We start from the raw sequence: 27813 nt of genomic DNA, 5'->3' as shown, positions 1-27813 counted from the left end.
TCTTCTCTGACAACCACCTGTTTGTTCTCTGTATCTATAACTCTATTTCTGTTTTGTTATGTTTGTTCATTTATTTTGTTGTTTAGATTCCACATATAAGTAAAATCATTCAGTATTTGTCTTTCTCTGTCTGACTTGTTTCACTTAGCATAATATCCTCTAGGTCCATCTGCGTTGTCAAAAATGGCAAGATTTCATTCTTTTTTTGTGGCTGAGTAATTTTCTATTATGTGTGTGTGTGTGTGTGTGTATATATATATATACACACACACACACACATACCACATCTTCTTTATCCATTCATGTATTGATGGGCATTTAGGTGGCTTCCATATCTTGACTATTGTGAATAACGATGAAGTGAACATAAGGGTGCATGTATCTTTTCTAATTAGTGTTTTCACTTTCTTTGGATAAATACCCAGGAGTGGAATTCCTGGGTCTTATATTAGTTCTATTTTTAATTTTTTGAGGAGTATCCATACTGTTTGGTGTAGTGGTTGTACCAATTTACATTCCCAGCAACAGTGCATGAGGGCTTCCTTTTCTCCATATCCTTGCCAACGTTTGTTACTTGTTCTTTTTTGGATACTAGCCATTCTGACAGGTTTGAGGTAGGATCTTCTTAAATATAGATATTTACAGCTGTAAGTTTCCCTCTAAGCGTTACTTTATATGTATCCCCTAAGTTTTGGTATGTTGTGTTTTCATTTTCCTTCATCTCAAAGTCTTTTACGATTTCCCTTCTGATTTCTTCTTTGACCCATTGGTTATTTAGGAGTATATTGTTTAATTGCTAGGTATTTGTGAATTTCCCAGTTTCCTCCTATAAATGATTTCTAGTTTTCTTCCACTGTGGTCAGAAAACTTTGTTATTTCTGTCCTTTTAAATTTACTGAGATTTGTTTCACAGCCTAGTATATGATCTGTCCTGGAGAACATTCCATGCGCTCTTGAGAAGAATGCTGTTGTTGCTGGAGTGTTCTGTGTATGTCTGTTAGATCTTGTTTATTTACAGTGTTACTCAAGTCTTCTGCTTCCTTGTTGATCTTCTACCTAGTTGTTTTGTGGAAAATCACTGAAGATAGTGTATTGAAATCTCCAACTATTATCATTGAATTGTCTATTTCTCCCTTCATTTCTGTCAGTTTTTACTTCTGTTTTGGCACTCTCTTTTTACTCTTGTTTAAATGCATGTATGTTTCCTGATGGATTGACCCATTTATCCTTATCAAATTTCTCTCTTTATTTCCAATAACATCTTTTGTTTTAATGTTTATTTTGCCTGGTATTAGTATAGCCACTCCAGCTTTCTTGTGGTTGTTTGCATGATACCATTTTCCATCTTTTTAATTTTCAATATCTTTGTATTTTTGTGTCTTTAAATGTAAAGTGTGTCAGCTATAGATGGTACATAGTTGGATCTCGTTTTGAATCTAATCTGACAAAACCTACCTTTTTATTAGTTTATATAATCCATTTACATTTGATGTTATTATCAGTATAATGAATTTATGTCTGCCATTTTTACCTTTTGTTTTCTATGTCTCATGTCTTTTTTTGCTCCCTTATCCCTCCCTTACTGCTTTCTTTTGAATTAAATTAATATTTTAATTTGTAATATAGCATTATAATTTCATTAATGATGTTTTCACTGTGATTATTTCTCTAGTGCTTGCTCTAGGCCTTACAATATATTAATTTATCATAATCAGTTTAAGATTTATGGTAACTTAGTTCCAGTGAGTTATAGAAATGTTACTCCTATATAGGTCTATTCCCTTGTGCTTCTTTTTATGGTATTACTGTTAAATACATAAGTGTTACAAACCCCACAATACGTTGTTTTAATTATTATTTTTATAAATTTATGTCTTTTAAATTTGTTCTGTTAACTTTATCATTTCTGGTTCTCTTTATTTATTCCCATGAATTTGAGTTACTATTTGGGGTCATTTCCTTATGGCTTTGCTCCCAGCCACCTCCTTTGTGGTGTTATTGGCAGATATGTTACATATGTTGCATTTCTCTAATGTTACAGTCTTGACAATGCATTTTATACATATTGTTTTATAAAATTGCTTTTTATTTTTTTATTAAACCACATCTTTGGCTGCTTTGGGTCTTTGTTGCTGCACACGGGCTTTTCCTAGTTGCGGCAAGTGGGGGCTACTCTTTGTGGTGGTGCACGGGCTTCTCATTGCAGTGGCTTCTCTTGTTGCAGAGCACGGGCTCTAGGCATGTGGGCTTCAGTAGTTGTGGCACGCAGACTCAGTAGTTGTGGCTCGTGGGCCCTAGAGCGCAAACTCAGTAGTTGTGGCACATGGGCTTAGTTGTTCTGTGGCATGTGGGGTCTTCCCAGACCAGGGATCGAACCCATGTCCCCTGCATTGGCAGGTGGATTCTTAACCACTGTGCCACCAGGGAAGCCCAAAATTGCTTTTTAAATCAGGTGAGAAGAAATATGCACTTACACTGTTCTTTATAATTACGTAATTACCTTTGCTAGTGTGCTTTTGTGTCTTTATATATATTTGAATTACTTGCTGGTTTCACTTGCTTTCAGCTTAAAGAACTTCCTTTAGTATTTCTTGCAAAGCAAGTCTACTAGCAACACATTCTCTTAGTTTTTGTTTATCTGGGAATATCTTTATTTCACCTTCATTTTTGAAAGATAGCTCTGCTGGATATAGGATTCTTGTTTGAGGTTTTTTTGTGAGCGTTTTTTGTTTTTTTTTGTTGGTTTTTGTTTTGTTTTTGAGTACTTGAATATATTTCTACTGAGAAGTCAGCCTTTAATCCTACTGGGCTTTCCCTGTAAGTGATGAGTCATGTTTCTTGCTGTTTTCAAGATTTTGTCCTTGTCTTTGGGTTTCAGGATTTTTAGTGTAAAGTGTCTATTTGTAGATCTCTACATTTATCGTATTTGGAGTTTGTTGAGCTTCCTGAAAGTGTAGGTTAATGTTTTTCATAAGTTTTCAGCTGTTATTTCTTTGAATATTTTTTCTGCTTCATCCCCCACTCCCCTTTTCCCTCTCGTCTCCTCTCTTCCTGGTATTCTCATTCATATGTTGGTGTTCCACATTTCTCTGACATTCTGTTTATTCTTCTTCTGTTTCTTTTTGGGTTGCATAATCTCTATTGAACTGTCTTCAGTTTCACTGTTTCTTCCTTCTCTTGAGTCCCTCTTGTGAATTTTTCATTTCAGTTGTACCTTTTATCTCAAGAGTTTCCAATTCTTTAAAAAATCATTTCTAGCTCTTTATTGATATTCTCTGTTTGATGTGATGTCATTATACCTTGCTTTACTTCTTTAATCATGACATCCTTTAGTTCTTTGAACGTATTCATAATGGCTGCTTTGAAGTCTTGTTAAATTTGTTTGCTCTCACAGGCAGTTTCTCTTGCCTGCTTTTTCTCTAGTGTATAGGTCGTTTTTTCCTTCTTTGTTTCTGGTTTTTGCACGTCTCATAATTTTTTGTTGGAAACTAGAGAAATAATATATTGTAGCAACTCCTAGTACTGCCTTCTGTCCTTCTCCCACCTCTGGCTTGTTACTGTTGTTTGCTTGTTTGTTTAGTGAGGAGCTGGATTATTTTAATGAAAATCCCTGCCCCCACTCCCCTGCCCCTCCCCAGTATGAAGCGTGTTGTTCCTTAGTGACCCTGGGATGACAGTGGTTTTGGTAGGGATTTTTTTGGCTCTTTCCCTGACCACACCCAGCTGTTAAGCTCCACTAATTGCCAGCTGATTGCTCTGTTGTTTTCAGTAATACCCTGAAGCATATATTGCTCCACAGACCGATCCAATCAGAGTTTTAAAAGGCAGAACTTAAGTCTGTGCTTGAGATTTATTCTGATCCTGTAGGACTCCTACCGGCTACCTCTTTCCTCAGTTCTTTCTGGCAACCTATCAGTCTATAGTTTAGCTTATGTCTCCAGTGAATCTATTAGTCTTCTCCCAGTTGCCTTTTGCAACAATCTCCACTGTCTTTAAGATCATCCTTAGGCTCAAACCTCTCCACACTTTGTTGCAAATGAAGTCAATTTCTTGGGAAGAGATTTGGAGCCTTCTGTTTTATGGTATACTCTCCCTCTGGCCAAAATCTCTGTGTCACGGCTCTTGAACTGGGGGTTGGGACAGTGACACATTTCTCCCTATGCATTCTGTGCTCTAGGAGCTGAGTACGTGGGGGCAGGAGGTCAGCAGTAGCCTCAAGTTTTATTGGCTGGTCACTCCAGGCTTGGAACCTCTGATTTATGAACTACAAATGAGCTGGGTCAAGGGTCATCTGGACCCCAGTGTTTTCATCATGCCTTATCCAAGGTCGAGCCTGTGTCTCAGGGGTTGGGATTGGGTGGAAGAAGGTTGTTCCCCATCTGTCAGCCACACTCACCTGAAACTTAGCCTCAGTAACAGGTAACTGCGGGTAGATTGAGAAATGCTGATGTCCTGCCTCTCTTGGGGAGATAACCCAGCAACTAGAAGGGTGGGAGAAGAGAGAACCCTGTTGTTGATTTCACAAGTCTGTAGTGTTTCTGTGTCAGGGGAGGTGGAAGGAGGAGGGAGACACAGAGTGAGTATTGGTTCAAATACAGCAGACTCTCATTCTTCTTACCAAGTTCTATTTGATTTTCATGAATAAATGCTTCTTTATTTGCTGTATACTCATAAGGCCATTTCCAGAGATTGTAAATGTTATTTGCTTTTTTTGTTATCATTTGCACTGGTTTCGCTGGGGAGTAGGTCCAGGGAGCTCTTCGTGCTGCTTTTGCTGGAAGTGAAACTCTGAACCTTACACTGTTAAATGAGGATTACCATTCTTTGGTATTTTAGAGGAGAGTTTTCAAGTGTCTTGAAACGTTTAAAGAGATTTTTTTCCCAGGGGAGGAACGTACTAGGAAATGAACATGTGAATTCCATGGCAGAACATACATTCTCTAAAATTAGTGTGTTTTCATACCACTTTTGAGTTTTACTACACAGTGCTGTTTTTTTCTGATTTTTAACTACAGTTGTGGCATCATGATTTAAAAAACTCATTTAGAAAAGCACCATTTAATTACCTTGATTCCCTTTTACTTTTCCTGAATTATAAGCTTGGTGTTTGGGAGTGTAATTAATGTTTGGTTTTTGTTTTTGTTTTTGTAGAGGCAGTAATGAACCAGGAAAAAAGAAACAACATATCTGTCATATTGAAGGATGCGGAAAAGTTTATGGCAAAACATCTCACCTACGAGCACATCTTCGCTGGCATACTGGAGAAAGACCTTTTATATGCAACTGGATGTTTTGTGGCAAAAGATTTACAAGGAGTGATGAGCTTCAGAGACATAGAAGAACCCATACAGGTTAGTTGATTTACTTTAGGACTTGTACTTATTACTTCTTTTTTCAGTGCTTAGATGAAAATTATAGTGATAGTTAGCTATCAAATTGGGAAATATGGAAATTAAAGAGAGAAAATTCATTTTAGTGATTATATGAAAGATGTTTAAGATCAAAATTCTTTACCTCATTTCTGAGATATATTTTATTCTACTTTTCGTAAGCTTTATCAGCATAATTACATGACTTGGAATTTATTCCATTTGCTTATCTTGCATTCTTAGCATGTTGAACTCACATATTACTTTTTGTCAGTATTTAAGTTGATGAGAAGAGAGTTGAATTATCATCTTATTGGTGACCTTGATTAGTTTTTGTTTTTTTACAATCCAGAAAATTGACTGAAGTATCAAGAAAAGTATAACAAACACCTACCTTAACTCTCACTCAGAATTGGTAGCTGTTAACATGCTGTATTATCTGTTATTTTTTAACAAAACAAATCATTATAAAGTTAACATCATCTTTGTCCTCCTACCTCTCAAAGACAACAGCTACCATGAATTTCAAGTGTAAATTTTTAGTGTAGTTTTAATACTCTTACATATTTTCTTCATGGATATATATGTGAATATTGTTTTGTATTTTCTATGAAATTTTATGTAACTGATATATTACAGTATCATAATTTTACTTACTATGTTTTGACATCTATCCAAGTTCATATATGTGTATGAATACATGTCTATTTCTCTTAACTGCTATGTAATGTTCTATCACATGACTCTACTACACTGTATTGATCCATTTCCCACACTATTTAGATGAGTTCAAGATTTTTGCTGTCACAAACTTTACTACTTTGAACATACAGTGAACATGTACAAGAAGTAGAATTATTGGATCTTAGAGAATGTGTATGTTTGATTTGCTAGATAACCACTAGAGTCTCTAAAGTGCCTGTTACCATCTCTACTTCACTAGTGTTGATTGAGAGTTTCCACTTGGCTGTATGTTCACTCAGTAGCATCAGGCTTTGAAAGTTCTTGTCAGTCTAAAATGGTTTCTATTTAATTTTTTAAATTAACATTTTTCCTGATTATAGTGAGATAAGCATCTTTTCCTATGTTTATTGGTCATTTATATTTTGTTTTCTGTTGATTCTTTTGATCTTTTTTGTTGTTGTTGTTTTTCTTTTTCTTACTGATTATATATTACAATTTTCCCCAGTATGGCTATCTTTTTATCTTAGTGCTATCTTTTTTCATATGGAAGTTTTATATTTTTATTTAGTAAAATATAAGGATATGTAAATATATTCCTTTGCATTTTGCTTTTTTTTAAAATGAAATTTTCTCCTATCTCAAGGTCATAACGTTTTTAAAAACATTTTCTTCTAATTGGCTTTAAGGTTTTCTTTGTGTAAGTTTATTAGTCTAGAAAAAATTTTTTTTTGATGATGGACTAAAAAGGGGATAAAATTTTGTTTTTCTTTCATGTGGAAAGCCATTTCTTGAATAGTCCAATTCTTTCTTCATTGATATGTAATGGAACTTCTCTCATATGTTGATGTCCCCTTTAAGAATGGCTCAATTTCTGAGTCCTTTGTTTTGTCTGTTTGTCACTTCCTACAGTAATACTATACTGTTTTAATTACCAGAAGCTTATATTAAGTCTTCATATCTGGTAGGGCAGTTTTCCTTGTTTTGGTATATAACACTGACCTTCTCTATTTAGAACATGTCTGGTATATATATTTGGGACTCAATGTTTAATTATTGAATAAAGTAATAATTTGGGTAGATGTTTTTGAATTAGACATTAAACTTTAACTTGTATCAAGGTACATGTAGGACAAAAGGGGAACTAGAACTGACTTTTATTGATCAACTACTGAATATCAGATGTTTCAAATATATCAGCTCATTTAATTCTAACAGAAGCACTATAAGCTAGAAATTGGCTCCATTTTACAGATTAGAAAATAGTCTCAGAGAAGAAATAATGGTTGCTAAATCTATTTAAAGTGATAAATAAAAATTACTTAGTTTGATATGCACACAACTTAGTAACACAGAAGAGTCTTAGTGTAATGGCTCAATCACTGAGTTAACATTATATTAAAATAAGAATTTTAATTAAAAAAAAGTTTTAAAAACTCTGTATGGTATTACATTTGGGTTTCTAATGCCACCTCACCTTTCATATTGGCAAATATGTTGTGATTAAAAATTAAGCCCACCGTGAGCCATGGCCACTGAGCCTGCGCGTCTGGAGCCTGTGCTCCGCAACGGGAGGGGCCACAACAGTGAGAGGCCCGTGTACCGCAAAAAAAAAAAAAAGCTGCAGCCTCTCTATCACTGGGGTTGCCACCCTGTGGCCATCTCAGTGCCTCAGTCCTCCCTCCTGTGCCTCATCGTCCAAGGCCATCCTTCTTCAGGCAACTTTCCTGCCCACACGCTCTGCCCAGGACCTTTCCTGGGGACAGCTTACCGGGATGGGACAGGAAGACAGTATAGTAAACTGTCCAGAGGTAAGCCCTAGAGTAACCACTAAGAAAATAGAAAAAAAATATACAGTTAAAAAAAAAAAAATTAAGCCCATAACAATATTGATGTCTGTTTTAGAAAAATACTGTGCTGTTTATGTCAGTATGAATGGATGCAGTATTTCTGCCCTGGTTTAACAGTGGGGCAGATTAGTGAAGCCAAGAAAATTTGGAACCTCTCACATTGTGATTTCATCATTTTGTTTGAGAAGCGATGAGTTTCTAAAGTTCCTTTCTGTTGCACATTCATACTCATACAGATAACACAAGGCAGATTTACTGAAGGATTTATATAAACTACTTCAAAAGATTAATGACTTGGAAGCATAATTTCTTTCTTCTTTTTTTTTTTTTTTTTTTTTTTTTTGCGGTATGCGAGCCTCTCACTGCTGTGGCCTCTCCCGTTGCGGAGCACAGGCTCCGGACGTGCAGGCTCAGCGGCCATGGCTCACGGGCCCAGCCGCTCCGTGGCACGTGGGATCCTCCCGGACCTGGGCACGAACCCACGTCCCCTGCATCCGCAGGCGGAATCTCAACCACTGTGCCACCAGGGAAGCCCTCTTTCTTCTTTTTAAATGGTCCACACCATTATTGTCTTCTAATAACCTGAATAATTCAGAATTTAATATACTTGCAGCTTACTTTCAGTGTTTCAAACATCTTGAATACATCATACACGAAATTGTTTATTTAAACATGTTATTTTAAAGTGTTTGGCTTAACATCAGATACCTTTTACTTTTAAAGAAGTAGTACAAGTAACTTTCATTCTAAGTGTTTATTAAAGTTGTTGAAAAGAAAATGAAACAAGTCTTTTGAAATAAATAAGTATTGATTAAGCATTTAATATGTTAAGTTGAAAGCCTTGGCCATTCATGGCAGTAACTGTGTTTTCTTTAATGTCCAACCACTGCACTAAGTAGAAATTCAGTCATCATCCTACTGTGAGTGGACAAATGAGTTATTTTTATTCACTGTTGAAAATAGTGCAGATTTTTTTTTTTTGCTTTCTGTAAAATTAAAATTTTTTTTCAAAAGATACATGGATATGGTATTTAAAAATCAAATCATGTAGAAGAGCTTGGATTGTTAAGCAGACTCTTTGGCCCACCCCGCCTGCTCCCTGGAGAAAATCATGTTTAATCCTTTAACTATTTTTACATTTTTATTCATCCTGTGATGGCTGTGCATACCTGTATAATATGCTTACACTGTTATTTATTGATACAGCAATACTAGACACTGACTATTCTTGCATTAAGAGTTAAGAATTTACCTCACAGATGGCCAGTAGGCACATGAAAAGCTGCTCAGTGTTGCTAATCATCAGGGAAATGCAAGTCAAACCCACCTGTGAGAATGGCGATCATCAAAAAGAATACAAATAAAAAATGTTGGTGAGGATGCGGAGAAAAGGGAACCCTTGTACACTCTTGGTGGAACTGTAAATTGGTGCAGCTGCTCTGGAAGACTACATGGAGGTTTCTCAAAAAACTAGAAATAGAACTACCATATGACCAAGTAATTCCACTCCTGGATATGTGTTCGAAAAAAACCCCAAAACACTAATTTGAAAAGATACACACAGCCTAATGTTCATAGCAGCATGATTTACAGTTGCCTAGATATGGAAACAACCTAAGTGTCGATCAATACATGAAGTGAAATAAGTCAGATAGAGAAAGACAAATGCTGTATGATATCACTTATACGTGGAATCTAAAATATGCAACAAACTAGTGACTATAATTTTTTAAAAGCAGACTCACAGATACAGAGAACGAACTAGTGGTTACCAGTAAGGAAAGGGAAGGGGGTAGGTACAATTTAGGGGTAGGGGATTAAGAGGTACAAACTATTAGGTATAAAATAAGCTACAGGGGAAGGGGAAGAAGGCAATTTGAAACTTCAGGAAAAAAAAACAAAAACAAAAACTGCACAGGAAAGGACAGGTAATCACAGTCCATTACATAATGTAATTATTATTTATTTACTAATTTTCAACTTTAAAAACTAAGCTATAAAAACATATTGTACAACATGAGGAATATAGCCAATATTTTATAACTATAAATGAAGTATAACCTTTAAAATTGTGAATCAGTATAGTGTACACCTGTAACTTATTCAGTATTATACATAAACATACTTCAAATTAAAAAATGAACACTCAGTTGTAAACTGACAGAAATCAGTACTCCCCCCAAAATAATTTACCTGACTTTACACCATCAGTGACATTGCATTTTTTCTTTAACTGTGTGCAGGCCAAATGTTGTCTCATGACTCACCACTCTGTGATACCGTATTACCATGTCTGTCCTTCAGTTTCCATCCCTTTCACCTTTTAACTTCTCTCACCTAAACTTTTACTGTCTCTTCTCTTTCTCTTGATGTTACAATGCTTACATTTTCTTTAATAACCACTGCCTCCGTGTTTTTATAGCTTAGTTTTTAAAGTTGAAAATTAGTAAATAAATAATAATTACATTATGTAATGGACTGTGATTACCTGTCCTTTCCTGTGCAGTTTTTGTTTTTGTTTTTTTTCCCTGAAGTTTCAAATTGCCTTCTTCCCCTTCGCATTGGTTAACTTTATTACCTCCTTTTGTTATTTTAACTTTTCAAGAAAAGTATCAACTCCATCAGGTTTCTCCTTATTCCTGGAGGACTCCAACTTTCAAACACTGATTCCTGTCTAGGGCTGCTGCACAACTGTAATCCTGAGACTTTTCTTCCCTGCTCTAATGGTTTGGATCCAGTGTTCTCCAGATCTCACATCTTCAGCTTTCTCAGTTCATTCCCTTGGTTTCTGGAAAACATTATGAAATGCTTCCTACAAAAAGGCATACAGAAGTAAATTTGTTTGAACATGCCTTTATTTTACTTTTCCACTTCATTGATAATTTGGCTAATACAGAATTCTAGGTTGAAAATTATATTCACTTAAAACATTAATGGCACTGCTCTGTTGTCTTCTTGCATCTGTTTTACTAATAAGAAGTTCATTGTTCTCTTCTCATATTTTTTTGTAGGTGACCTAATTTTACCCCTTCAGCTTTAAGGAACTTATTTATTTTATTTATTTATAACTTTTTTATTTTGAAGTAACTTTATACTTACAGAGGAGTTGCAAAGATAATATAGAGAGTTCTCAAATACCCTTCACCCAGCTTCCTCTATAACTGATGTCTTCCATAGCACAATGTTAAGAAATTAACATTGGTACAATACTATCAGTTAAGGCTTCCCTACAAATATACTTTTTCTATTCCAAGATTCAGTCCAGAGTACCACATTGCATTTATTTGTCATGACTCTTTAGTCTCCTGCAGTCTATGAAATTTCCTCATTTTTTTTCCTGGTCTTTTCATACTTTGACACTTAAAGGTTAAACATCTTGTAGAATATTCCTCAATTTGGATTTGTCTGATATTTTCTCATGATTACATTGAGGTTATGAATTGTTGCTGGGAAGAATATCACAGACATTATTGTCCTTCTAATCGCATCATATCAGGGAGTACATGATGTCTTATTATTGGTGATGTTAACCTTGATGAATTAGTTAAGATAATGTTTGCCAGGTATCTCCACTGTGAAGTTTTTCTTTTTTCCTTTCCATATTTTGTTTATTAGAAGCAAGTGACTAAGTCCATTCAATATTCAAGAGGAAGTGAATTAAGCTCCACCTCCTAGAGGGAGGAGTATCAAAGAATCTGTGGACTTAAATGAATACAACCACAGTAATTAGTAAATATTTTAGAGGAGATTTTTTGAGTCTGCACAAATGTCCTCTTTCTCTTTAAAGAAAATACTATTTTCACTTTTAGCATTCCTCATTGTATCCTTTCTTTTTTCCTGAATATCCATAATTATAATGGGTATTTTAATATATTTTCTGAGGAAATAAAAACCACAATATTTGTTAGCATACGAAAGCTGAGGAAAGAGTTGATAAACTCTCTCTCTGAAACAAGTACAGAATCATTTCTTTCACCAAAACATGAACAGACTTTTAATCACGTACAATCAAACATAACTGAAAACAAAGAGGGATTATATTCAGCTACAAGTAACAGAAAGCACCCATACTTTTCCTGATATGAGGAAGGGGCTTATTCTCACATAGAAGGAGTGGGTCAAGGCAGCCACTGCACAGTGCAGCAAACTCTCATGTCCTTGTTTATCGCTGCACCATTGTGAATGTATGGTGAATCAGGAAAACATACTCACTAACAATGTTAACAGCATAAGGTGTTTCCTACACAAATTAGACATGATGAAGCTGTAAATCTACAGAAGGGTAATCTGACAATATTCCCAACCATGAAATTCTGAATTATTTTCCAACTGGACACAGGATGCCTCACAGAAAAATTCAAACTCTGACAGATTTTTATGTAAAATTGTGAAGACATCAGAGGAAAACTACACTTCTGATAATAGGAATCAAACAGTTGTTGGTGGTTTTGAAGATACTCTTGAATACAAAGACCCAGAATCTGGAAAATAGGATGAAAGGTGGTGTCCTCAAACCTCCTATGTATCTGTCTCTCTCCCAGCGTGGTGGCTCCAAAATCTGAAGTATGCCTTCTCATCTGCCTTTAAATTGCACACAGGTGACGCTATTGGTGAATTCTAACATGGAACCACAAAAGGGATAGATTCTGGAAAATCTAGGTCCTAATATTACTCACAGGCAGGATATCTCCAACGCTAGATTTTTTGTCCTATCACAAGTCTCTCTTCTTCAAAGTCTATTCACCAAATACCAGTCAGAAGGAATGAAGAAGCAAATGGAAAAACATAATTTACGTGAATGTACACCCTTTGACAACCTGGCCATACAGAAAAAATTATTCCAAGTATTTAATAGTAGAGAAAATGGAAAAAGGCTCCTATACTCACCACCCCCCAAAAAAGATCTTTCTGTAATAAAGGTACAGTATATATAATAGATTAAGGATATTCGAGAACTGCCACCCAAGGCCAGTAGGAAAATCCCAACAAATACCAAGCCTAATTGCATATTAGAACTACACTTTATGGGGATATATGCATATGTACAGCAGATTCACTTTGTCACGAAGCAGAGACCAACACACCACTGCAAAGCAACCGCACTCCAACAAAGATGTCAAAAAAAAAAATACACTTCAATCACCCATAGGTCCAACAGACTTAAAAATGGAAAGAGAAAATATCATTATCTGATTAAAGGAAAAATTGCTACCTTTTAACCGTATGAACTGTTATTAAAAGATGACTTCCAGAATTACCTCACCTAAATATTCATTTTTGAAGGTAACTAGTACAAATCCAATGTCAAGAAAGACACTTTCATAAAGATCCTTAGTAAACACACATATTTATAAATTTTTATAACAAGTCTTTTATATTGAAGATTTTCTAAAACATTATTCTTGGATTACTTTCCAACAAGTTACCTCATGTTACTGACATTTACATTGTTTCTCATGAGAGTTTTCACATATAAGTATGTGGGCCCACTGAAGTCTTTCCTAGGCTCTATAAAAACTAGATTTATTATCTAGTGAACCCTTTCATGCTTTTGCAAAGTAGAGAGATCAGAGAAGGTTTTCCCACATTCTTCATATTTACATGGTTTCTCTGTAGTATGCATGTGTCTCTGAATGCCTAAGACAAATGTAGGCTTTCCCACATTCCTACATTCATAAGGCTGCTCTCCAGCATGAATTCCTTCATGCACTTGAACATAAGTGGAAGCAAAAGTTTTCCCACATATTGTACAGTCATAGGTTTTTTCTAGTATGAGTTCTTTCATGTTTTTGAAGAGAACTAGAAAAACGAAATGCTTTAGAACATATTTTACACACACACAGTTTCTTGCCAGTGTGAGTCCTTTCACATGTTTGAAGAAAACTGGGAATAATAAATGCTTTCCCACTTCTACACATTTATATGGTTTCTCTCCGGTGTGCAGGCTCATGTGTCTTTGAATGCCTGAGAGAGAAAAATGTAGGCTTTCCCACATTCCTTACATTTATAGGGTCTCTCTCCAGTATGAATTATTTTCATGCACTTGAACATAAGTAGAACTGAAGGTTTTCCCACATATTTTACATTCATAGTTTTTCTCCAGTATGGTTTTTTTCATGTTTTTGAAGCTATCTGGGAATACTAAATACTTTATAACATGTTTTACACACATACAGTTTCTCTCTAGTGTGAGTTCTTTCATGTATGTGAAGAGAACTGGGATATTGAATGCTTTCCCACATTCTTCACATTTATATGGTTTCTCTCCAGTCTCTTGTGCCTTCAAATGCCTGAGGGACAAACGAAGGCTTTCCCACATTCCTGACATTGATAGGGTTTCTGTCCAGTGTGAGCTCTTTCATGCACTTGAACGTAAGTGGAAGCGAAGGATTTCCCACATACTTTACATTCATAGGGTTTTTCTCCAGTATGGGTTCTTTGATGTTCTTGAAGCTATCTGGGAATACTAAATGCTTTACAATATGTTTTATACACATATGGTTTCTCTCCACTGTGACTCCTTTCATGTATTTGAAGAGAACTGGGGTTAATGAATGCTTCCTCACATTCCTTACATTCATAGGATTTTTCTCCGGTGTGATCTCTTTCGTGTTTTTGGAAACCTTTTGAGAACGTAAACCTTTATGCCATTGCTTATATTCATAGGGCTACTCTCCAGAGTGAACTCTTTCATGTGTTTGGAAACCTTGATGAATGATTACTGAAACTTTTTCCACATTGCTGGAGTTCATACAGTTTCTCTCCTGTGTAAGTTCCTGTGTGAGTGCCTCTGTAAGGAAGTGTAATATTTGTAAACTTTCCCACTTTCCTTACATTTATATGTATTATACAGCCCTGATCATATTTTTTTAAAATCTTGAGGTTTGTGTTCAGTGTGACATTTCATGTGTCTATTAAGAGATGAACGATACATGAAGACTTTTCCACGTACACTGCATTCACATGGTTTTAATCCAGGAGTTTTCTTGTTCTGGTCGAGAGGTGGAATAAGGTTGAAGTTTCTTGCACGTGGACTACTGTCTTTACGCTCAGAGAATCTCACTGTCATATGATTTCTTGGTTTTCCCCCCTGGTTTTTGTACTGCTCTTCAATGTCATCACCATCCCATTTTGTTCCTGCTGAGGCCAGCTTCCTGAAGGTTTCCTGCATCACATCTCTGTAGAGTTTCTTCTTTGTAGGATTCAGTAGAGCCCACTCCTCCAGGATGAAGTTCACAGCCACATCCTTAAAGGTCACTTAGTCCATATCCAGCTTTTTGGGGTCTCCCCGAGTCCCTCCTACATGTCCCACGACGAGTGCAGAAACGACTGGGACAGTTAAGGGCGGGGGACGCCTGATATCGTCTGTGGGATGTCAGAGTCCGTGGGGTGTTGGAGTCCGTGGCGACTTTCTTGCTGGTGTGGTGCATCGCCCCGCCCACCTGTATCTTGCCTGCAGATATAATGTGATGTTCTGTGTGATGTTACTGTGATGTACTAAAGGTCATTTTCTATTTCCCTCACGTTTGTACAATTTTTAATTGTGACTCTTATATAAGGAAGACCTATCTATACCTTCTTCCCCAATTATTTGTTTATTCAGACATTTATTTTTACCACTATGGTACGGATTCATGAGTATTTATTTATAGAGTTATGATCCAATCCCATCGTTACATGCAAATCTCAAGATATGCCAGGTTCGGTTCCAGACCACCTCGATGAAGTGTGAATATCTCAGTAAAGCCAGTCACATGAATTTTTTGGTTTCCCAGTGCATGTAAAAGTTAGGTTTACACTATACTGTAGTCTGTTAAGTGTACAGTAGCATTACATCTAAAAAAATAATACATATACCTTAATTAAAAAATACTTTATTGAGCTTCCCTGGTGGTGCAGTGGTTGAGAGTCTGCCTGCCGATGCAGGGGACACGGGTTCCAGCCCTAGTCCGGGAAGATCCCACATGCTGTGGAGCAAGTAAGCCCGTGCGCCACAGCTACCAAGCCTGCGCTCTAGAGCCCGCGAGCCACAACTGCTGAGCCTGTGCTCTAGAGCCCGTGAGCCACAACTACTGAGCCTGTGCTCTAGAGCCCGTGAGCCACAACTACTGAGCCCACGTGCCACAACCACTGAAGCCTACGCACCTAGAGCCTGTGCTTCACAACAAGAGAAGCCACTGCAATGAGAAGCCTGCGCACCCAACGAAGAGTAGCCCCTGCTCAACGCAACTAAAGAAAGCCCGCATGCAGCAACGAAGACCCAACGTGACCAAAATAAATAAATAAATAAATTTATTTTTTAAAATGTCCAGGATACAATCCAAAATTACTCAACATACTCTGTATCTGACCATGATACAAGATAATCCACAAGTTAGAATTATTAGACAAAGACTTTAAAGCAGGTATTATAACCATCATCCATGGAGTAAAGGTAAGCATGCTTACAATAAAAGGAAAGGCAGAAGTTCTCAGCATCAAAATGTGGCAGAGTTGGACAGCCACATGCAAAAAAGAAACTTTGACCTGCATACCTCATATGTTTTATAAAAACTAACTCAAAATCACTCAGACCTAAATCTAAACCTAAAACTGTAAAACCTTTTAAATATAGGATAAAATCTTTGTGGCCTGAGGTTAGACCAAGGTTTTTAATACAACATCAGAAGTACAATCCATAAAAGAAAAATTGATAAACTGGATTTCATAAAAACTAAAAACTTTTGCTCTGTGAAAAATTCTGAAAACACCAGACACAGACTGGAAGAAAATATTTGAAAATCATACATCTGACAATGTACTTTTATCTAGAATATATAAAGAATTCTCAAACCTCAACAGTTATGTGAACAACAGTACACTTTTTAAAAATTGGCAAAGGATCTGGGCACTTCACTAAACATTATACATGTGGCAAATAAGCACATGAAAAGATGTTCAACATTGTCTTTTATTTGGGGGAATGCAAATTAGTACCACAACAAGATACCTGTATACACCTATTAGAATGGCTAAAATAAAAAACAAGGACACCAAAACCCTGACAGTTAGAAGTACCGGGGAGATTGCAGAGCAACTGGAACTTCCTTGCTGGTGGGAATGCAAAATGACACAGCACCTTTGGAAAACATTTTGGAATTTTGTTATAAAAGTTAAACATACACTTAACCATATGACCTTGCATCCACTCCCAAGTATTCACCCCACCTTTGAATATATATGGCAGATTTATTTATAATCACCCAAACTGGAAACACCCCAAGTGTCCTTCAGCTGGTGAATGGATGAAATATTGTGGTATATCCATACATTGGAGTACTCTTCCCCAACGTAGAGGAATGAATCATTAATACACACAACCACATGGATGAAATTCAGATGCATTATGCTAAGTGAAAGCATCCAGCATCAAAAGGCTACCTGTTGAATGATTCCATTTGTATGATGTAATAGAAAAATCAAAACTATACAAAAGGCGAACAGATCAGTGTTTTCTAGTGTGTGATGGAGGAGGGAGTTTGAAGAGACATCATGAAGGAGGTTTTGGAAGTGACAGCAGTTCTTCTACATTTGAATTTTGGAGATAGCTACATGACTTAATGCATTTATCAAAACTCATAGAACTATGTAGCAGAAAGAATGAATTTTACTGTATGTAAATTAATACATTTTCAGAAGTGTGAGACAACTCTTATCTTTGCGAAATTGCAGTCTAAAAAGGGAGAGAGATTTTCTAGTTTATTTTTATTTTAACAATCCAAAGAATTTCCTGCTCAGCCTCATGCCTATGCCTCAATGTCATGCAACATGTCTCTTTATCAAGGATGATAGGAGTTGGGCTTCCCTGGTGGTGCAGTGGTTGAGAGTCCGCCTGCTGATGCAGGGGACACGGGTTCGTGCCCCGGTCTGGGAAGATCCCACATGCTGCGGAGCGGCTGGGCCTGTGAGCCATGGCCGCTGAGCCTGCGCGTCCGGAGCCTGTGCTCCACAACGGGAGAGGCCACAACAGTGAGAGGCCCGCGTAAGGCAAAAAAAAAAAAAAATGATAAGAGTTAGAGCCAGAGGGACTCCTGAAAATGATTTTGTGCAATTCCATCATTTTATAAATAAGGAGTAATGAGAAGCTTAGTTCCTTGAGCAAAGTTGAGTTATTTAGTAATGGGGAAGAATGAGCCATGGAAGCAGTAAACAAATTCAGACAGGCAGTAACAGTAGTAGTTAACGTATCTGATCCCCTTCAGTGTGCTGGGTTTCTAAATGCTTTTTTAAAATCCATTTTCTCATTTTATCCTTTGAGCAATAATATGAGGTAGGTATTTCTGTTATTCCCAGCTAAAAGTGAAGAAACTGAGAATTGGCGAGAGAAGTTGCCTAAAATTATATGACTGGGAGGTGGAGCAGAGTCTCCTGGACTAGAATCTAACTCATACAAGAAAGAAAGTATGATATGTCAGAACCTACAAGCAGTTCAGTGTTTGGGAACCATGATATTTGTGGCAATAGATAAAACAGAAAAGGTAGGCAGAGGTCAGTAGGATGTTATGTACTATTTGATTTTGTTTTTTTCTGCAGCCATAGTAAATGAGGAACCATTGAAAGTTTTCAGCAGATAATTAGATGGTCACCTTTTCATTTTAGACCATTTAGTATTTGTATGGAGGATAAATTTATAGGTAATAATTTTGAGACCAATCAGCAAGGACAGTAAGGACTTTTGGTAAGATACCAACTAAAACAGAAGTTGTAAGGTATATTTGGGACCAGTTTAAGAGATGTTTGTGTAATAAAATTGACAGGACTTGGTGATTAATTAGATGTGAGAAAAGAGATGAAAGGTACCAATGATGACTACTACCAGTTGAAATGGAGAATACAGGAAAGCGATAGGTATAATGTAGAATTGTCTATCTCCCTTCAATTCTGTCGATTTTGCTTCTTATGGTTTGGGTCTCTGTTGTTAGGTACATATATGTTTCTAATTGTTATATCTTCTTGGTGGAGTGACACATTTATTATTATAAAGTATCCTTACTTGTCTCTAGTAGTAATTTTTATCTTATTGTTCTAGTATTAATATAGCCATTCCAACTCTATTTGCACAGTGTATCAGTTTTCTGTCCTTTTACTTTTAGCCTATTCATGTCTTTGAATTTAAAGTGAGCCTCTGCTAGAAAGCATATAGTTGTATCATGTTTTTTCTTAATCTAGTCTGTCAATTTCTGCCTTTTGATTGGAGTGTTTAATACATTCATATTTAATGCAATTAATGCTAAGGGCTTCTGCCATTTTGGTATTTGTTTTCTATTTGTCTTCATGTCTTTTATCTTTTTTGTTCCTGTGTTTCTCCATTACTGACATTTTGTGTTAAACAAATATTGCTCATGTGTTATTTTAATTACCTTGTAATTTCTTTTAATATATGTATGTATGTGTATGTATATATGTATGCATATATATATATACACACATACATATATATATGTATGTATGTATGTTTTTTTAAGTTATTTTCTTAGTGGTTGCCTGCTTTGGGGATTGCAGTTCACATCTTAAAACAGTCTAGTCTGGGGCTTCCCTGGTGGCGCAGTGGTTGAGAGTCCGCCTGCCGATGCAGGGGACGTGGGTTCGTGCCCCGGTCCGGGAAGAGCCCACGTGCTATGGAGCGGCAAGGCCCGTGAGCCATGGCCGCTGAGCCTGCGCGTCCGGAGCCTGTGCTCCACAACGGGAGAGGCCACAACAGTGGGAGGCCCGCGTACCGCAAAAAAAAAAAAAAAAAAAACAAACAAAAAAAACAGTCTAGTCTGGATTAATACCAACTTTATTTCAATAGCACGCAAAAGCTTTTCTCCTACATAGCTCTGCCTCCACTTCTGCTGTTTTTTTCACTAATTACATCTTTGTATATTGTACCCATCAACACAGATTTGTAATTACTGTTTTATTAAGTTGTGTTTTAAACTAGATACAGGAAAAATGAGTAAAAAATGCATTTACACTGTCTTTTATATTTATCTATGTAGTTACTTTACCTGGTGTTCTTTATTTCTTCATGTGTATTCCAGTTATCATTTAGTGTCTTTTCATTTCAGCCTGAAGGACTCCCTTTAGTATTTCTTATAGGTGCAGATGTGCTAGTGATAGATTCCTTCAGTTTTTATTAATCTGGGAACATCTTAATTTATCCTTATTTTTGAAAGATAATTTTTCTGTATATAGAATTCTTGATTGACAGGTTTTTCCCTTTTATCTCTTTGAATATATCATCCCGTTGCTTTCACACCTCCGTGATCTCTGATGAAAAAAATCAGCTTTTTTCTTAGTGATGATCCCTTGTAGATGATGATTCACTTCTATCTTGCTGCTTTCTAGATTCTGTCTTTGTTTTTCGCTTTAAACAGTTTGATTATTGTGTCTCAGTGTGAATTTCTTTTCACTTAACCTACTTGAAGTTAACTGAGCCTCTTCAATGTGTATATTAATGTTTTTCATCAAATTTGGGGAGTTTTCAGCCATCATTTCTTCAAATATTCTTTCTTTTAAAAACCTAGGACCAATAAATCTCTCCCTCTTTGCTGAGAGGCTTTGTGTGCATGTTGGGGCCCCCATCAACACTCAGCCAGACAGTTGACAATGCCACCATAGCCTTCACTTTCTGCTTTTGCAGAACCTCAAAGGATAGGCATAAGTGAGAGTTTGGTTCTTCTCAGCCCTTTCCTGAGTAGACTCACAGCCCTAAGCATGTATGTGGCCTTCTAGATTCCAAGGAGTATGTCAGCTTTTTCTTTTAAGCTTTCTGTTTAGTCTGTTTATTGTTTGGCCCAAGTATTATTCTTTGTTTTGGACATCCATGAAGTTAAAACACTTTCCTATAATTGTTTTAGACAAACACATGCCATTCTCTACCCCGGAAGAAGACTTTTTGCATTGGGTATTTCCAAGGAAGGTTAAATAGAAAAGTATTTTAAGTGGGGTCCTCCAAAGAAACAATGATGATTCTTTGGGAAAGAAGTTTTGAAAGGGCTCCAGCTCTGTTCTGTTCCCTCTGGTGACTACCAGGCTGCTGGGGAGTAGAAAGTGGAACTAGGCAAGTTAAAACACCACAAAACTTGCTCTTCTTACCAAGATTCAGACATTTTCTTTATTAAACACTCCCTGAGTTACTGGAACCCTTGATTAATTTCCAGAGTCTGAAAGGGTTGATTTGATTGTTTTTTCCCAGTTTCTGATTCCTTTCACAGAGGAGTGGATTTTTGGAGATCACCATGTTTACTGACATTACCTCTTTCATAGTTTGGGGGACTTTTCCCCTTTATTTCTGAGAATTATAAGGATCGGAAAGTTAATGAGTTCTGTTTGCGACATGTTGAATGATGCTTTCTATGGCACATCTTGGAGATGTTAAATTCATAGTTTAGGAATCTGGATCTTGGTGTACCTATCCATTTATAGATGATAGTTAAAACCATTAGAGTAGATAAGATTGCCTTTTAAAAAAATGTTTAGGGCTTCCCTGGTGGCGCAGTGGCTGAGAGCCCACCTGCCGATGAAGGGGGCACGGGTTTGTGCCCTGGTCCGGGAAGATCCCACATGCCGCGGAGCGGCTGGGCCCGTGAGCCATGGCTGCTGAACCTGCGCGTCTGGAGCCTGTGCTCCGCAACAGGAGAGGCCATAACAGTGAGAGGCCCGTGTACCGCAAAAAAAAACACCAAAAAACAAACAAACAAAGTGTTTATAATGAAATGACCAAAGGGCTTCTATATTTGAGTAGATAATTGCTGAAGGAAGAAGTGAAAAATTACTCATGATGCACATTTGATATCTACAAATTTATGGTCTCAAATCTCATCCAGTCTCTCAGACAGCCTATCAATCTTATTCTTTTTTTCAGCTTCCTCATTACCTTAGCAATTACCTAAACCTCCTTAAGTCTTCTTAATTCCCTTGTCACTCCCAGTTAACTTCCCCTTACTCTGTCTTCTACTTCAAGAAAATTTGAGCCATATAACTTCTCTCAAACTATCATTCCTCCCCCTTTTAATTTGCTTTTATCCACAGGTAATGATAGAGGAGAATTGAGTGCACTCATGAAAAGATTCATTTAGATATTCTAGGCTGAGCAGGTAAGGGAGAGTGTCCAGGAGGGACTGATAGGTCCCTCCTGATAGACATTGGAGGGATCCAGGGACTACAGGTTTCTCAGTTTGAATAATGAGGTTTTTTAGAACAAATCAAAATATGATTTCTGTAGAGTGAGTTATATATAAAAGTCTGGTAAGAAATTGTATATATGCTACAAATGGACGTTTAGTTGAAAGTTATTCATTGAGCAAAGGGTGTGTTTTTTACTTAGCTGTAACAAATGCCAGACATTTAAAAATGTCCCTGTAGTGGGTTGAATTGTGCCTCCCAGAAAGATGTGTTTAAATCCTAATCCCCAGTATCTGTGAATGTGACCTTCTTGGGAAATAGTTATTTGCAGATGAGATGAATTAAGATAAAGTCATACTATGCCTAGTGTCTAGGATTTAGGACCTAGTGCACCCTAAATCCAATGACTGGCATCCATATAAGGAAGGGAGAAGACACAGAGACACAGGGGAAAAGGCCATGTGAAGACAGAGGCAAAGATTGGAGAGCTGCACCTACAAGCCGATGAATGCCAAGGATTGCCAGAAGTCACCAGCAGCTAGGATGAGGCAAGGGAGTATTCTTCTCTAGAGCCTTTGATGGGCGCATTGTGCTACTGACACCTTGATTTGGGGCATCTAGCTCCATAACTGTGAGAGAGAGAATATCTGTTGTTTTTAAGCCACCCCGTTTGTGATTTTTTGTTTTTGCTTTTTTATAGTAGCCCTTGGAAACTAATATAGCCCCTCAGTTCACTCCTGAAATTATTTTAATTGATAAATATGCAGGTATGTTATCAAATGACAAACTTAGAAATAACATCAGTAATCTATAAAGTATGTTTTATATATTACATTAGCTTAAGTTTGAGGGTAACACTTTGAAAATGAGATTGTAGGCAGAACTATGGCAGCTAGATAATTGGCTCTTGATGGGTACCTCAAATACATAAAGCTTAAAAGATCTGATTTAGTTCCATTTATCCTTTCAAGTCTATGATTCCATTTGAAAATCTCAGCAAATTTTTTTTCTGAGAGAAATTACTGTTAACATCATGTTAGGAAATAATCTACATAATTTCTAAATATGAATCTTCTACTTAAATCCTTTTAAAATACTACCACATTTTAATAGTTGTGTAATACAGCTTGACATTTTATTAATAATATAGGTGAAATAAGCAATTTTTTTCCTATATTCAGTGTATTAAACCAAAATCATTTTGCTTACATCCTTGAGATATTCTTAGAGAAATAAAATTTGGAATTTCTTCTTGATATGCTTTTGATACTTGTGATGCAGATATTTCACAGATCTTGATCCATGTAACAGATCAACTGTAATTTTTTTTTAATTAGGCTTTACCTTTTTCAAGACTATATCTTATATGACTATCAGTTCTCTATTGCTCCTACAGCAAACTACCACAAATTTAACAGCTTAAAATAACACACATTTTTATATCACTGTTTAAGTCTGAAGTCCTAGTAGGCTCAGCCGGGGTCCTCTGCTTAGCCTCTCACAAAGGTGAGATCAGGGTGTTGGCTGGGCTGTGTTCCCACCCGAAGGCTCTGGGAGAGCATCTGCTTCCAGACTTACGCTATCAGCCAGATTCAGCGTTTGCTGTTGTAGGGCGTAGGTCCCTGTGTTCTTGCTGCCTGTCAGCAGGTGGGCAGTGGGGCTGGCATTTGCTCCTGGAGCTGACCCACGTTCCTTCTCACACTTTCCACGTGGCACCCCTCCAGCAACAGCGGGTCAAGTTCCTCTCACACTTCTGATTTCTCTGATTTTTCTTGCTGCGTCTCTCTGATTCCAGCTGAAGAAAGCAGTCTCCTTTTAAGAACTTATGTGATTAGATTGGGCCCACGCACATAATTCAGAACACTCTCCCTTTGTTAACCTTTATAAACTTAGTTACATCCCTTTTGCCATGTAATAAAACATATTCACAAGTTCCAGGGATTAGGGCACAGACATCTTTGTGGGGGATTGGGGCATCTTGCCCACCGTAAGTAACTAATATCAACAGTTTTGATAATTATTAGTTGCATATTAACCCTACTAAAAATAATTATAAAAATAATTAAAATAATTATAAATACAGAAAAGATATTATAGTGTATTTAGTTAGTATAAGAACGCTGTACCTCCCTGTATCCATATATTATAAAGTATAATGATAATGTTTGCTAAGAGGTAAGAAATTCAGAAATTGTCTTACACCATGGAAAACACACTTCTTTGTGGAAAAGGTTAATAAACTGAAATGTCATTCCCCTAATGACAGTTGAATTGTACAACATAATTTACTTATTTTGAGATTTTATCCAACTTTCATTGCTTGAAATCAATTGGATACCCACACCTCTTAGGAGTAGACTAGAAAGTCCACACACAAACCATGTCCCCATCATTTCTCATTTATCTTACAGTTTGCTGCTGAGTAGGTGGGGACTTGAATTTCTTTCTCATTTGGTACCAGTAGCTCCATGTGGTTACAAATGACTCTTTCAAGATAACGGAAGCTTCTTAAAATCAGAGACTCTGACTTGTTCAGATTTGTATCACCAGTGCCTGGCACATTACAGATGTTCCACAAATATTTGTTGAAAAACGACTGAACTCATGAATATTACAGCTAACAAATGTTTATTAAACAGCCAGTGTGTACAAGTTGATCACCCATTGATTCAGTGTTTACTGAATGATCTCGTGCCTTCAAGCCGTCACTACCTGATTTCTTTCTGATTATTCTTGGCCACTGTTGCTGTAAAAGAACAGAGGTCTCTACTACAGGTGATTTAGTACAAAAAGCCTGAACTAGAAACCAAATGCCTTGAATTCTGCTCTGATATTAATAAATTGTATGTTTCCCAAGCAAATTAATTAATTTCTGAGCCCCACCTTACTCATCTATAAAATGAAAATGTAAAATAAGATCCTTAAAATTTCTTCCAGCTTTTAAATTTTTACACTTAGAATTTTTCTTTTGAAGTAAAATGGGAAACTTGAAAGATAAAAGAGTTCAAGATTGATCCTAAACATAAACCCTCATTTAATTGTTTTTAGCCCTTGTCTGGCTGTTAGCATTCGATGCAAGTCGTTTTACCTTAAACCTCAACTGCCTTTATTTTTAATGTCTTTAAGACTTTTGTCTCAACCATTTATTTATCCTTTCATTTAATTTTTCAAGACTGAAAGAGGAAGAAAATTTCAATGAGATACCTCAAATGCAATTTTTTAAAATAAAACAAACATAAAGAATAGGGGATAATATCTGACATGGACACTATAGATTTTCTATTAGTAAGTCAAAAGCAGGGTCAGGTAAAAGAAGCCAGCTGAATTGAATTTTCTTATTATCCAAGTTCTACTATCAGACTGGGAAAAAATATTGCTTCTTTCCCTTAAGTAACAACAATTTTAAGGGAAGGACTAAAGCTAATAGTTTATTCATTATGAACGTGACGATATACCAGTTAACCAAATTTTTATGTGCCCCACCCATTATACGCAAAATGAAAGGACTTTTTTCTGAAATACAGAAGTAGTTAGTTCCAGTAGAACTATCTTATAACTTAGAGGGAGAATATATAAGGATCACTCCGTGTACCAGAACCTAATAGTCTTAATTCTGTGAGACCTAAAAATTCTGTTAAATTTGAAATGTAGTGTTTGCCCCACTCTTATTTTTGCCTTGTGAAGAAACTCAGTACACTACAAAATTATTAACTGATTTTATTTGAAGTAGTTCTAAGATATTTCCTGCCTCTAGGCATTATATTCAAAACCTAGACAATAGTTTTTAAGGAAGGGCGGATACGAGCCTTGAACATTATGTATTGTTATACCTGGAAGAGATTTTTGAGATCATCTGTTAGAAACCCTCTTATTTTGTAGATAAGAAAACTGAGGAAACAGCTTTTATTTTCAGTTCTTAGCAGAATCATGACTTTAAAGTCATGTACTGCACTGTGTGTTTGATGGCATTTTAAAATAAAAACATGAAGTATTTTGCAACTACTCAAAAGTATAGTATGACCAGAAGAGAAATTATTTTAAATTATTATTTAATTTAGATAAAGTGAATTACTATTCATTTATTATTTTTCTGTTTAGGTGAAAAGAGATTTGAATGTCCGGAATGTTCTAAAAGATTTATGCGGAGTGATCATCTCTCCAAACATGTCAAAACGCACCAGAATAAGAAAGGTGGTGGGACAGCTCTTGCCATTGTTACCTCCGGAGAACTGGACTCATCTGTAACAGAGGTGCTTGGCTCCCCAAGAATTGTCACAGTTGCAGCCATTTCTCAAGATTCAAACCCAGCAACTCCCAATGTTTCAACCAACATGGAAGAATTCTGAAAAGTTATTTATAACAGAGACCTCTAGTGCTGCACTTAAGTTTACACACATTTGAAAATCTGGAAATGGGCTGGTCAGGTGAATTACAAAGTAGGAAATCATGTTTTCATTCTTGGCTTAAGTATTCCAAGATTTTGGGTCAGCACATGAAGTGTTGAATTTTTAAAAATATAAAAAGCAAACTGATGTACTGGAAACAGGTAGAAAAGTATTTCCTCCATATTATACGTTGTAGTTATTTGGAGATCTATCACATAATCTTTAAACTGAATCTTCCCCTCTCTTAACATCATGTGTTAACATGTTTAAAAAGACAGACCTCAGTAGTTTGTAGGCTGGACCTTAATTGGACTTGTTTTCTTTGAAAGTACTTTGTTATAAATTCAGTCAGTAATAATTTATGTGGATTTATTTTTTTTTGCAGTAGCACAGAAAACAAATAGTTAACTGATGATAGAGATAATACTTTATTTCCTTAGCTTGATTTTTGAAAAATCAACTGAAAATAGTTTTGGCCGTCTTTTCTAAATATTAGAAATTCTTCAACAGTTGAATTAGGTAAGTTCCAAAAAAGTAATCTGAGAGGCATCTCAGATCTTTATTACCACTACATTGTAGTAGTGCGTATGCAGACAATCAGTGAAGTCCAAGTACTTTCTCCATTTGGAGACAAAAGAGGAACTTAGAGCTAAACCTTAGGTTAAATTTTAGATTGAAACCTTAGGAAAATACTGGGGGGAAAACAAAACTCATAATAGCTTCAGAAAAATAAAATGAGGCAATTTAACAGGTAAGGTTTTGAAGTTAGGATTGATTATATTCCTAACCCTAGGTTGAACCACAAAGTTCATTTTAAATGTTTATATTGGAAATATTTGCATAGAGTTTAAATCGTTCTGTAGTTTCATATTCTGTAAATATGAATTATGTTGACAATGTGCAAAATTCTTTATGCTTTGACTTGGTAGCCAAAGAAAGAATTATCACACTTTTTTTAAGGCCAGCAGAAAATTATCTTTTAACTACTTTACAATTTCTGTTTTCCTCTTTACTAAAAATTAGCGAATCCCATTTTATTTCTAGCACTGTGTTAGAGGCTGATTAAGAATTTATAACACAGTAATTTCTTTATGTTATGCCAATACCTGAATTTTCCCTAAGAAGACAGCCTAACAAATATATAACAGATGTGATACTATGAAACAAAAATTATTTTTTAAAAATCAGAATAATTTCAGTCAATTAAGTGACTAAAGAAAAATGTATTTCATTGTTTATACAAGGGTCTTAATAGGAAAGATGGCCAAAAGTTTCATATAAAAAAAATTGGGAGTATACCAGTAGCTTAAATATTAGTAAGATATTTAATAGTTTAAAAATATATTTACAAAGAATTATAATGGAATTGGAATTGACCAT

The 27813-nt window shown here is 36.1% G+C and overlaps 1 protein-coding gene across 1 annotated transcript in view; it reads left to right on the top strand.

Moving 5' to 3' along the window:
- Positions 1–26394, top strand: part of SP4 (Sp4 transcription factor) — a 68294-nt gene extending 41900 nt beyond the window's left edge. The window contains exons 4-5 of the mRNA XM_065883868.1: positions 5152–5351; positions 26147–26394. Coding sequence (XP_065739940.1) covers positions 5152–5351; positions 26147–26394 — 448 coding nt within the window. The remainder of the gene's footprint in view (positions 1–5151; positions 5352–26146) is intronic.
- Positions 26395–27813: the final 1419 nt, after the last annotated feature.

The sequence above is a fragment of the Phocoena phocoena genome, chromosome 9 (assembly GCF_963924675.1).
Source record: "Phocoena phocoena chromosome 9, mPhoPho1.1, whole genome shotgun sequence".
Classification (NCBI taxonomy): domain Eukaryota; kingdom Metazoa; phylum Chordata; class Mammalia; order Artiodactyla; family Phocoenidae; genus Phocoena; species Phocoena phocoena.
This window is presented reverse-complemented; position numbering and strand designations above follow the sequence as displayed.